Raw genomic sequence first — 13,399 nt, 5'->3', positions numbered from 1 at the left:
TCGGATCAAAAAGTTTCATTAAATTTCACTCAGTGGTATATGAGGAGTTGCGGATAAGAGATGGGTACCCCAGTGCGTAACAGACAGACGGACGGACGGATATACCGATTACAGTATACCCTCCCACTTTTAAAGCGGGGGTATAAAAATATTTTAATTTTTGTCTACTTCACTTAATCAAAATTCTAGTACAACATGAATATTTTGACTTTTTTTCATGATCTTGGGGCCCGGTCCCCGTGGTCTTTTTTTCCGGATGGACTGGTGTCCATCGTAGGGCGCGGCTTTGGCCGTTTGGGATTTATCGATCCTGCTATCCTATAAGGGATATGTCCTAGCCACATAAATCTAAGATATATGTTAATAGGATCGATAATATGTGTCACAGGTATTCTTTTTAATGATAATTTTCCTCCCTGGCATATAATGTAAAAGATGGATTTTTGATCCCGGAACGATTATCTGAACATCGTGGAGTTATCTTTCGTTGCATGCTGCTACACCGTGATTCTTGAATGATTCTCACAAGGTCAGGCGCGTAGCCAGGCGTACGTTTGTACGCACAAACGTCCACATCATTTCCCCCCCCCCAAAAAAAAAAAAAAGAAAAGAAGGAGAGGAGAGGGAGACAGCGATATATTGTAAAGCGTACTCATCATCTTTGCAAAGTATTAGTAATAATTTCAAAAATAAAAAAAAAATGCTTAAAAAAATTTTGAATTAACGATAAAAAAAAATAAATGAAAATCAACAGAATCAATTTTGGGGGAAATACGATATTATACACCTAATTGAAATCAAAAGATTTCCCCAGATTTTGGTTTACTATCGAATATTGCTGATTTTTTTTCCAAGTGTAATTACATTCTTAAAGAGTTTCTCTATTGTAGATGTCACACAATAAAACCCCAGTCGGTTCCCTTAAAACAAACGATAATTTTATTTAATGCCAAAAATTTCAATTTCTATTAATGGAAATTAACTTCCAACCGCAATGCTTATCTTCTGTGACGATAAACCCCCCCCCCCCCCCCCAAAAAAAAAAAAAAAAAAAACTAATATCGGATTCATGCAAGAATTCAAAATCATAATTCAGCTTTATATATGAACATCAAAAATCGAAAAATTGATAAAATTCAGTTTAACCTTAAAAAAATTAATAATAAGGCCTGTTTAAGTATTGATATCCATAACACTACCTTAAGGTACATTGGTACTCTGATAAGAGAGATAACTCTTATTGACACAAATCTCTATTATTCCTATATAAATTTGTCAAGTTTAAGTGCCTTTTTTCAATTTCGCCCCGCAAGCCATGCTATAATTGTTTGTATTTTATTCAGCATATACATTTCCTTTGGAAAATCATAAAATTCAAAGAAAAATGTAATATGAGTAAGCAGAGGGTTTATGAACCTTAAAACCAGTAGTATATTTTACTTGTTTTTAGCTCTACTGGTCAGAGACCAGAAGAGCTTATGCGATAGTAATGCGTCCAGCGTCCGTCCGTCTGTCTGTAAACAATTTTTCAAAATGCTACTCCAACAGCCCCGTGGAGATCCGGGTTAGAATAGGTCCTCAGTACCCCCTTGCTTGTCGTAAAAGGCGACTAAATGGGGCGGTCCTTCGGATGAGACCGTATAAACCGAGGCACCAAGTCACAGCAGGTGTGGCACAATAAATATCCCTCCCTGCTCAAAGGCCGTAAGTGCCGAGCATAGGCCTAAATTTGCAGCCCTTCACCGGCAATGGTGACGCGTCTCCATATCAGTGAAATATTCTGGAGAGGGACGTTAAACAGTATACAATCAATCAATCAATCAATCAATCAATCTGTCTTTGTTATTTTCAATCTTAAGAGATGTATTTTTAATATTAATGTAACCCTGACTATCAGTCAATTACGTGGTCTGTCCAAACCTGTCAACCACTCTAACAAACTACCGTATATTACCATACGTATTTTGACCAGCTTCAAATGTCTAAAATTGTTTTCGTGGGTTTGCTTTTGGACAGATCTTTTCTCACTTTTGAGTGACTGTCTGCATTTTGTACAAGGAAAGAGCAGACCTTAAATGTAACAAACCGAAAAAGTGTAAGAAAATGCTATCAGAAGGGTCAAACATGCACATCGAAATCGTCGAAAATTCATCAGCTTCCGGGGGCTTCGCCCCCTGGGCCCCCATCAGGGCTTTGCCCTGGACCCATTGGGGGCCTTGAGGCGGCCCCCATCCCCCAGCCTATCCAGGCGTCCACATCAAATGTACCCTGGCTACGCCCCTGGTCCACAATGTGATGGTCTTAACATTCTGGTTAATAGTGATGAAATTGAATATTCACAAAAATGGCGTTGGAAAACATGATTAAGTTTTATAGTGATATTTCCGGTTCAAATATTTAACCAAGTGCTCTAACACGAAATATACTTGGAATTCAAGTCTTGCTGGCAAGAATGACAGTATTTTTCCTTGCTTGAATAATTGAGAATCATTGGGAAAACCTTTTTAAAGCACTCAAAAATTGTACTTTCATATCGAAGTACGGAAGAAATTATTTCAACTTGCGTCTTTTCCTGACACACATTAGGAAAAATTATAATAGACAACAAGTATTTGAAGGAAAATCCCTCTTGTTGCAAAATAATCATAAAATAAAGAAACTATATCATGGCTGAAAACAAACGAAAGCGTCCTCCAACTTTTAAGTTAGAAATACCAGCTAATGAAGACAAGAAAATTAATATCATGCAAAGTCTTCAGAAAGTCAGGGAAATGTTAGTCAAACAACTGGGTAGACTTGTTAACAATGCCGACATCATTGAAAATTTGTTGTCTACCTGGAAGAAGTCATTAGCAGAAGACGATCATCCAAAAACACCTGGAACTTATATTAATGTTAAGAAGAGTCAGGTGAGCCAGGACTTCTTTGTGACATCGTTGCCTTCTGTGAAAAAACTCATGGATGTAGCTGCTGTACATGGGAAACATTGTGAAGGAAAACTGGAGGTAAAAAAGGCAACAAAACGGGGACATGTCACCTCTTTGAAACTGTGTTGTTCGAGAACTAATCGTCCTAAACACAGGTATATTTGGGCATCTTCACCCTACCTTCAGAACGGAAAATATCTTATCAATGAAAGAATTAATCATGCTTTCTTGTGTAGTGGTATGCTGCCATCCTGTTATTCTAGATTTTGCAGAGAAGCAGGAATCGTCGTTCTTTCCGTAGAAAAACGGAATTCGTTTTTTTAAAGGTACAAGACGTTTGTCAGGCAAGAATACGAAGACCCTATTCACACCGCTTTACTAGAGAAAGTGGGGCTTTATGACAATTTAGACGGAATTGATATCATAACTGACGCACGGCATGGGTGGCGGAAAAATGCCCAGGACACCAGTGTGGTGGCAATAGGAGAAAAAACGCACAAAGTTCTCAACTGTGTGCACATTGCAACCACTGATGATCCAGTTATACCCAGAGACGTGAAAAAATTTACGAGGATCTTGACAGCAAACAAGTTACTGTCAATGTCCATACACATAACAAACATACAAAAGTATGTCAATTAACAAACTAGTCAGGGAACGTGAAAATGGATTTACCTGCAACCAAAACGACATTTGGCATGGCATAAAAATATTAAGAAGGCCATGTCCGCCATTTCAAGTGGACCACGGTAGAGAGAAGGTAAAACGTGGTCCGAGGAGCTTTACGATAAACCGGAGGCCGTTTCCACACATTTCTATTGGGCCATCAAACACTGTGGTGGAGACTCGGGTACGCTCAGAGCCTCGTAAGACAATATCAAAGATCACTATAAAAACAACCATGAAAGATGTCATTCTTCCTCGAGATGCAAAGTGGACCCAAACTACGAATCTTCCCGAGTGGTGATTCAAAACTCTGTTGCAGAAAAACTTTTAAAAGGTGTGATCATCAATTCAGTGATCTATAAAAATCCGGATGATTTTCGATTAGGACGGGATACTTATTTTGTTGAGAGTTTCAATAACACTTTAAATATATATGAGGATAAAAAAATTGCTTTCGGTAGTGAACAGTACAAAGTGCGAGCATTCCTTGGTACGTGTCACTGGAATGAAAATGTGGGTAGAGACATGACTTCTATCACCTACACACGTAACCCCAAAACCCCACGAAAGCAACTTGGAAAAAAGAACTATAAAAAACAAAAATTTCAGTTCAGGAAAAACATTTGGGGGCGTTACATAAGACATGTCTTTTCTAAACGTAGAAATAATATAAATATCTATGTATTTGCACAATCTTTGTTGTCTTATTTTTAGCACGTGTAAGTGGCAAGCTGCTATCTATTAATAGCATTACTCTGCAGTCTTATCAGTTGGGAGGTGTGACCAGCTCCCTAATATGCTTAATTGCTGTCCGTGTGGATATTTATCTAGGTCAGATCCGGCCTTTATTAAGGAGTTGAAGCCCCTACTTACCCAAGGTGGTATAAATACAACGTATGATACTTATGTATATCATTAATTACATTTATACATTGCCGCGCCATGAATACCATTGCTTTCTTTATATTGGTGTTCACCACCCTGGTAAACTCTGCCATTTTCTCACTTCTCACAGATGGCGAGTTCAATTCTACAGAACTAGACGCTAGTAAGATGGAAACCAAAAACACTGATGTTTTCAGACAACTTCTGAACCAGGAAACTTTAATTAGAATGAACTTGGTTAAAAATGTCCACGCTCTGATGAGAGACATGTTGACTCTCCAGGAAGCCTTCGCTAAAGCTGAAAACAAGATTTCGACAATGCAGACATCCTTTGGAAACGAAATATCAGAACTGAAAAAGGAGTTGGAGTTGTTGAAAGTTGAGAACAATCTGCTAAAAAATGAAAGTCGTGAACAAAAGAAACATCTCAAAACTGTAGGCGAAAATATCACAATGATTTCGAAAAATCACAAAGAATATAAAAGAATTGCCGAGGCTAATCTGCAAATGCATGAGAAAAATGTTTCAGATGTTTTGGCAGACATTAAGATTGAGGTCCGTTATTTGTCGATCACTTTGATGGATTTAAAAACACACACAGAAACCGCCGACAATAACATTTCTGTTTCTATTGCCGAAAAGAATAGGGCGATTTACAACTCCATGAATAGTTCATTTGAGAGTTTCAATGAAAAATTGAAGGCCACAGAAAACAGACTTTCAGATGTTGTTTCCAAACTTCGAGAGTCACAGGTTGATGTCGTAGCAAAAATTTCTGGTAAGATTTGAACATGTATCATGTTGTAAATTTTGAATTTAGTAGGGGGTGTTAAATGCAAAATTTACAAAAAATTTTGCATTTACCTCCCCCTAGTAAATTCAAAATTTAAAACATGATATTATAAACTTTTTTTTCAATTTTTAGAAAATATAACCTATCATTGAGCCATATTTTGACTGACTTGTTTCAAACTAAATGTCGAGCCTCTGTTTTTTAATACTAGATTTGACTATTCAATGTATCCCTGATCAATACATGGGGCCAACGGCGCGTTTGACCACCTGATTAACGTGGGATACTTACATGTACTCCGCATAGGCACCTAATCCCATCTCGGGAATTTCCAGGGATCCGTGTTTTATGCCCTCTTTACATATTTGTATTGTTTTAAGATTTATTGAAGATCGACCACTCTTCGTTTTCTTCATCATTTTTAATTTTTTTTACTAAATTCTAGAGTGTCATGAATCACTCAACAGTTGATTTAAATTTGTGTCTTTAATTTAACAACAGAGAAGGTTTTGCTGTCGAAACCAATCATAACATATATGTTACCCCGAATTTAAGCCAACTGTTAGCACCGTTAAATATTTGAGTTTTAAGCAAAGGAAGTAAGTTTCATTTCATCATTTTGCAATATTAAAATTTTCAAAGATTGACGTTTTTTGTTTCCAAAACTATGCACGACAACAATGTTAAACTCTATACACTTCGGGAGAGATTCGTGTTTTAGTATATTGCATTTTGTATTTTTTAAAGCCAAAATCAATTTGACTTTATGCAAGGATTGATCTTTTAATGTTAAAAAAAATGGCCAAACAGATTTTTTTTTTAACTTCAAAAATATTATTTATCTTATTGATGGCAGCGATGTCAATCTGAATTTTATAATCTTAATTTAATTTTACTTTCACAACTCAGAGATGTTAATTATAATTATACTGTATTGTGAAGTTCTAATTAGATTGTACAATCCATCTTCAAGAACTTCTGCATTAAAACATTTTAAATTTACCTATAGATGAAATCAACACCACAATCAACACTCTGAAAGAAGAACGGAACCAATATCGACTGGAGCAACTGAAGTTATCTTCTACTGTGAAAAATCTAGAGATGTTCCGAATGAATATGACGAATAGAAATTGCGGTACTCACACCTTTAAATTTTTCTTATTTTATCATATTTACATTATATAAAAGCATCCTCGTCTACTTGTAGATTTGAATTCGTTGGAAAAATATTTCCGGAACAATCGAGAGTACTTTAATAAATGCTTATTTTTCTAAATAAGAAAAAATAATTAACTGTGAAAATAACTTCTCCTATTGATCAATCACCTTTGCTCCTTTCATAGTAGTGCAGACTATTGTTTTACCTGTAAAACGCAGTCCTTAGAATAGTGCGAATTTCTGTAAAAACCGTATTACCTAAGATATTTCTATGTTTAATTTAGACTATTCTTTAAGTATTAAGTAAGAAAAAAAAGTATTTCATTTACATTCTTCTTCAAATGCATAAATTTGAAAATCATTAAATTTTACAAAGCAGTCAATACGGTCACCTTCTTTTATATTATACTAACTTCAATCATTTTATTCACCAGATCCCTCATCAAAAAAAGTGGGATTCACCGCCGTGGTAACATCCTCCAACACAGGCTGGAACAGCGGAACATTGGTATTTCCCGCTGTGATAACGAACATTGGTCTCGGATATAATTCAAGCTCAGGTGTGTTCACCGCACCCCTCGATGGAAATTACGTCTTCTTCCTGACAATTCTTGAGTACAGTAACCAATATACTGCAGTAGACATTGTTTTGAATGGGATTTCAAAAGTTCGAGCCATTGGAGACTCAAACGCACGGTATCAAACGGGGGTAAACCTTGTTGTTTTGCGCCTTCAGAGAGGTGATAAAGTTTGGGCCAGCCATTACCATGGTAGAGGTTACTACTCGGCTACTATCCCCACAACAACATTCTCTGGTTTTATTCTTTGAAATATAAATTGTAAGAATATACACATGTAGGTACAAGCTAAAAGGCTAAAAGGTTTTTATAATTGAAATCATTGACAAAGACAGCAAGCTAAAGTTTAATGTACATTTGTGAACATGAGTATATTTCATGAATAGAATTCAATAAAGTTATAAATTTTAAAAGAGTTTTTCACTTTTTCCTCCTGTTTTCACTAAAACAGAGGTGAAGAAAGAAAGAGAAACTGCTTGAACAAAATATTATGGTTCCAACAGATGAGGTTTATGGCCATATGATCTTGTTTGTGTGGACTGTATTTTGGAAGAAATTGGCTACGTCTGGAAATCCTAATGCACTCACAGTTAACTTTCTAAAGGATGAGAATCTCCGAAATCCCAATGGCCATTTCTGTTTTTAATACTTTTTACATTCCATCCAACCAAGATGAGTTCAATTTTCCCTACCTATTTCTTTTAAACTTCATAAAAATCTTTTAAAACTAGTGCTTATTGTAACGGGGACCGTTACAGATGTTCCCCAAACGCTCCCCAAACTCCCTTTTGGTGCCATATTCCCTGAAATCTTCATTTAATAAGACAAACTCTATGCATTTGAGACTTTAACAACGTTTACCCAGAAGTGTACCAAGTTCATTCAGATTTTAGCATAGCACGCGTGCGCATGTGAATGCATGTGCGTAATGACCATATCATCTTATCTACACAATCTATATTATAGAATAGGCCTAGCGAGTTATCATTTATATATACTAAATATTAGAGTATTAAAAAAATATCCTTATTCAAGTGTATTTTTGATTTTACTCATTTCACGTGCACGCACGTGCATACATGAGCATGGTGACCATACCTTCTTGTAGAAGTACATTACATCTATCTATATTCTAAATCTCACCCCGTTTGGTTGAAAACCAAGGGAGTTATAGCTGTTTAAAGTTTAAGTTAATCAGACTGCAGCGCACGTACACGCACGTGTATGCATGTGCATTGTGACAATACCCTCTTGTAGAAGTCTATTATATCTATCTATGTTCCAAATCCCGTCCTGTTTGGTTGAAAAGCAAGGGAGTTATAGCCATTTAAAGTTTAAGCCAATCAGATTGCAGCGCACGTGCATGCACGTGTTTTCATGATAATTGCTATATATTATGTTGTAGGATATCCTAATGCATGGCTATGTTCAAAATTTCAAAGGATTTCGTCAAATAACAAGAAAGATATTGAGACTTTAGTTTCAGCCAATCAGAGCGAAGCGCACGTGCATGCGCTTGAGATCTTGCTATTTTGACCATGGCATATTGTCTATGCTAGTAATATATCCTTATATTATGAGTTTCAAAGCATTTCATCAAAAATGTAAAAAGTTACGCCTATATCAATTAAATCGGTCATTTCACGTGTTGCACGTGCACGCTCTTGCAAGCACATGCGCGCAAAATGACCTTCGTTCCACAAATCTACATAACATGCCTACTGACCCTAAAAAGGTTTTACCTAAGTCGGATGTGTAGTTTACAAGATCACACCCGGACAAAAAAGTACCCAGGAAGAAGAAGAAGAAGAAGAAGAAGAAGACAAACTAGAGCAAAGCTCGTTGCAAAGCAACGAGTAGGTCTTCCGTCTGTTGTACCGGAAGTAGCTTTCATTTTTAACAAAAATGAGAAATAACTCCCAAAAATGCTTTGAATCCTTTTAAAACTATGCTAAGTAATGCAAAAATAAGCCATTTTGCTACTTCCGGTTTTACCGGAAGTGACGACGACGGACGGAAAATTAATTATTATGCTCCCAGAGGCATATGTTATTCAAAAACTTGTCAAGAACGGCAAAAATACGCGTTTTCCAACTACTTCCGGTTTGGCCGGAAGTGACGATGCGGGATGTATTTTGACGACTCCAATAGATTTAGCTTAATATTTTAAACAACTTTGCTTCTTTGACCTCCTATACATTCTTAATATTTTTTGACTTATAAAAGAAAAAATTTCGGCCCCTCTAGGCCCTTAATTTTAGGGGCCAGCCCTTTTTTAAGATATCATTTAAAAGATCTTGAAATTTTACACTTCTTTTGTTCTATATGTTTTAACAAAATATTTCCAGGTAAAGAGATAGTAGAAAAAATGTTAAAAATTGTGAAATTCGCGATTGGAATATTTTCGGGCCATAGCGAGCGCCGACATTTGGCACTTCTCATAAAAATGAAATACCTTATACATATCTATAGACTTGGTCTATCATACCTGAAAGTTTCATAATTTTATTTTGAGCCATTATTGAGAAAACCGCCGGACAAAATGACCCTTTAAAACTCGTTAAATCGCAGAAAACTCCGAAACGGAAGTGACGTCATCAAATAAAAAAAAAAAGCCTTAAGTTCATATTATTTGTCATCAATGCTGAAAGTTTCATGCAAATCCATCGACGCATTTACGAGAAATTGCCTGCACAATATCGGTAAGAATAATAATAAGAAAAGTTGAAAAGAAACAACAGAATAATAAGAAAGTCTTGAAACGGAAGACCTTAACTAGATGAGATCTCGTTGCGAGCAACGAGTAGGTCTTCCATTCGGTTTTTGATAAGGTTATAAAACAACTTTAAAGGTACTTGGACACAGATTTGAAGTTATTATTTTCTCTATAATATTACGACTTATATATTTTAATAGCATTTCACACAAAAATTAATGAAAAATCTTATTTCGTTTAAAAGATATTGAAATTTCAAATTTTTCGGCGGGTTTGATTGACATATCCTTGCACTCTCACAAATTTAATTTTATTCTTAATCCGTAGGAAAAGTGGCAATCTCGTTTTGTATAAATGAAAAATATTAATACTATAATCCAGAAAATTCAGAGTAGACACGTTCGAAAGCAAAACAAACACACAATATATTGTCAGTCCGTGCAGTTGTGGTAAGCAGACTGACGATTGAACGCACCTGGTGAATTCTAAATATAAACAATAACAGAACTCGAGCCCTGTTTACAAAAACTGTGTACATAACACAAGTGTGCTCGATTTGCTAAACTCTGCACGCATCTCTTAGTTCGGAATGACGATACTTGTGAAGGTGTTTTGCTTTCTAACATTTCTACTCTGAATAAAATTATTTTTCTTGATAAAAGTTTTAATATTTCTCATTAAAACACATCAAAATTGCCATTTTTCCTAAGGATTAAGAATAAAATCAAAATTTGTGAAAGTGCAAGGATGTGTCAATCAAACCCGCCAAAAAATTTAAAGTTTTAATTACTTTTAAATGAAATAAGATTTTTAATTAATTGTTGTGTGAAATGCTATTAAAATATATAATACGTGATATTATAAGTTTTTTTGAGAAAATATTAACTTCAAATCTGTGTCCAAGTACCTTTAAATGAAAAAAAGTGTTCAGATCAATTATTCAAAATACGTGAGAACACATTTAAGAGTGAAATCTATCAATTTCAAAACAACTTGCGGTCTTTATAATTCACTTCCGGTGTGACCGGAATACTTAAAATGACTTATAACTCCTCTCTGAGTGTGAAGGAACCATCCCTGATAATTTCGAGGAAAAATGCTCATTTTTTGGATTACTTCCGGTTTGGAAAAAATAACTTCCGGTGGACATAATATTACTCGAGACACTCATTTGCCTCCATAAGAAACATTCAAAAAAGAAAAAAAATAAATTTTGCATATTTTTAAATTACTTCCGGTGGACGACGGACGCGAGGGCAACAAAAACTTTATATTCTTCTCAAATCTAGGAGTCATAATCTACAGTGTATCATCGCTGAAAGTTTCGGGATCAATCTCAACCGTTTTCGAGAACACTCTCGGACAAAATGACACTTTAAAAACAGAAAAATGGCCACATCTCGCGACCGGAAGTGACGACGGCAAAATAAAAAAAAAACGCATGAAGTTCAAATAGTTTCCTATCACTGCTGAAAGTTTCATGAAAAACTGTCCAGGCGTTCTCGAGAAATCGTCTGCACAAAATCGGTAAGAAAAAAAATAACTAGAAAAAGATCCGTTGCGAGCAACGAGAGGTCTTCCGTTAAATTTCTCGATAAGATGAGATGCGATTTTGACTGAGATAATCGTTTAAAGAGAATGACATGAAGTTTTTCTTCATTCAGTTTATAGTGTCTGAATTTTATCACGATATTCTGAGCATCTTTTGTTTAATATGGCTTATAAAAATACTTCCCCTTTTCTAGACGTAAATCATTAAAAAAATGTAGCATTTTGGCCCCTCGAGACCCCTTATTACGTAACATATGATCCAAATTTTGTCATATATTGTTGCAAAAAGTTATGATGAATACCTTTGCTTCAGTAATGTTAAACAAAATATTGATCATTAGAGAATTATAAATAAAAGACTTTCGGCCCCTCCGAGCCCCTTATTTGAAGATTAAGCCCCTTTTTCTTGATACCAAATGAAAGATCTTGTGATTTTGAAGATTTTTTGTTCAACACTTATTCAGAGATTTCTTTTCGTTGTTGAGATATGCCGAATGGAAATATTTAGGGACCATCGTTCAAGGTCCTTAATGGGGCCATTTTACAAAAATTCAAAGTGTGCATATTGTTGAAAACATTATTCTGACCAACTTTTGTTAATATTGCTAATCAAAATATTCCTCCTTTTTGAGATATAAAGCGTCAAAGATTTGACATTCTGGCCCCTTGTGACCCCTAATTACGTAACATATGATTCAAATTTTATCATATATTGTTGCAAATTGTTAAGACGAATACTTTTGCTTCTGTAATGTATAACAAAATATTGATCATTAGAGGGTTATAGATGAAAGACTTTTGGCCCCTCTGAGCCCCTAATTTGAGGAGTCAGCCCCTTTTTCTTGATATCAAATGAAAGGTCTTGTGATTTTGAAGACTTTTTATTCAACACCTAATCAGAGATCTCTTTTCGTTGTGGAGATATGCTGAATTGAAATATTTAGGGGCCACCCCTACAAGTCCTTAATGGGGCCATTTTACAAAAATTCAAAGTATGCATATTGTTTAGAACATTATTCTGACCATCTTTTGTTCAATATTGCTTCTCAAAATATTTACCCTCTTCGAGATATGAAGCGTCAAAGATTTAGCATTCTGGCCCCTTGTGACCCCTAATTACGTAATATATGATCAAAATTTTATAATATATGTTGCAACTCGTTCAAATAAATATCTTTGCTTCTGTAATGTATCACAAAATATTGATCATTAAAGAGTTAAAGATGAAAGACTTTTGGCCCCTCTGAGCCCCTAATTTGAGGATTCAGCCATTTTTTCTTGATATCATATGAAAGCTTTTATGATTTTGCACAATTTTTTTTCAATATGTTTTAACAAATTATGGATAGATACGAAGATATAAACAAGGTGTCAAATTTTGTGAGATGTGTCTGAGACATTTTTTCGGGTCCCACCGAGCTCCGGCGCCTTTTGCGTCAGAAAATTTTAAACACCCTTTGCACTTCTGCAAACCTTCCTCTTACTTCACTGAAAATCTTGACTCAATATCTTAAGTAGTTTAGGAGGAGTTCTCAGGACAAGCAGACCCTCTGAAAAATCAGAAAATCCTTAATATCTCGAAATAAGAAGTGACGTCATCAATCAAAAAAATTTCCAATAAGGTTCAGATCAATAACTACCAGATCTGAAAGTTTCATGAAAATTGGACGAGTCATTTCTGAGAACTCGCGTGCACAAAATCGGTTGGAATAATAAAAGGGAAAAAGAAACCGAACGAAAACAAAAAGGTCTTCCGTTGGAAACGGAAGACCTTAATAATAACTAGATACGATCTCGTTGCGAGCAACGAGAGGTCTTCCGTCCGTTTTAGGAAAAGAAACCCACGTAAAATCGAGCTGAAAAGAGATTCAAAATTTGGGTCACAAGGAGGATTGAACCCATGTCGCCAACGTGAATGCGCTTTTTTTTTTACTTTTTTATCCTCAACGCGCTAACCATTAAGCTATTGAGAGTACTGCTCTAAACATACTTGTGTATACTTTTGCAACAGTTCACCTGTCTAAGAATTATAAAAAGCATTCATAATTTCGCGCCAAACGCCACGAGTAAATATTCGCGCCTTTTCTTTGGACTGTTATTAAAAAAGTATGATAGCGTCAAT

At 35.5% G+C, this 13,399-nt stretch overlaps 1 protein-coding gene across 1 annotated transcript; it reads left to right on the top strand.

The window, feature by feature from the left end:
- Positions 1 to 4,538: 4,538 nt before the first annotated feature.
- Positions 4,539 to 7,310, top strand: LOC134257699 (uncharacterized). The gene is made up of 3 exons (XM_062740288.1): positions 4,539 to 5,256; positions 6,281 to 6,409; positions 6,867 to 7,310. Exons 1-3 carry the CDS (start codon positions 4,647 to 4,649, stop codon positions 7,259 to 7,261), a joined length of 1,134 nt encoding a protein of 377 aa, XP_062596272.1. The 5' UTR covers positions 4,539 to 4,646; the 3' UTR covers positions 7,262 to 7,310.
- The last annotated feature ends 6,089 nt before the right edge of the window (positions 7,311 to 13,399 follow it).

The sequence above is a fragment of the Saccostrea cucullata genome, unplaced genomic scaffold (genome assembly GCF_032062105.1).
Source record: "Saccostrea cucullata isolate Sc308-1 unplaced genomic scaffold, CSIRO_AGI_Scuc_v1 ctg15389, whole genome shotgun sequence".
Classification (NCBI taxonomy): Eukaryota; Metazoa; Mollusca; class Bivalvia; order Ostreida; family Ostreidae; genus Saccostrea; species Saccostrea cuccullata.
The sequence above is the reverse complement of the archived record's forward strand: the minus strand, read 5'-3'. Positions and strand labels throughout refer to the sequence as shown.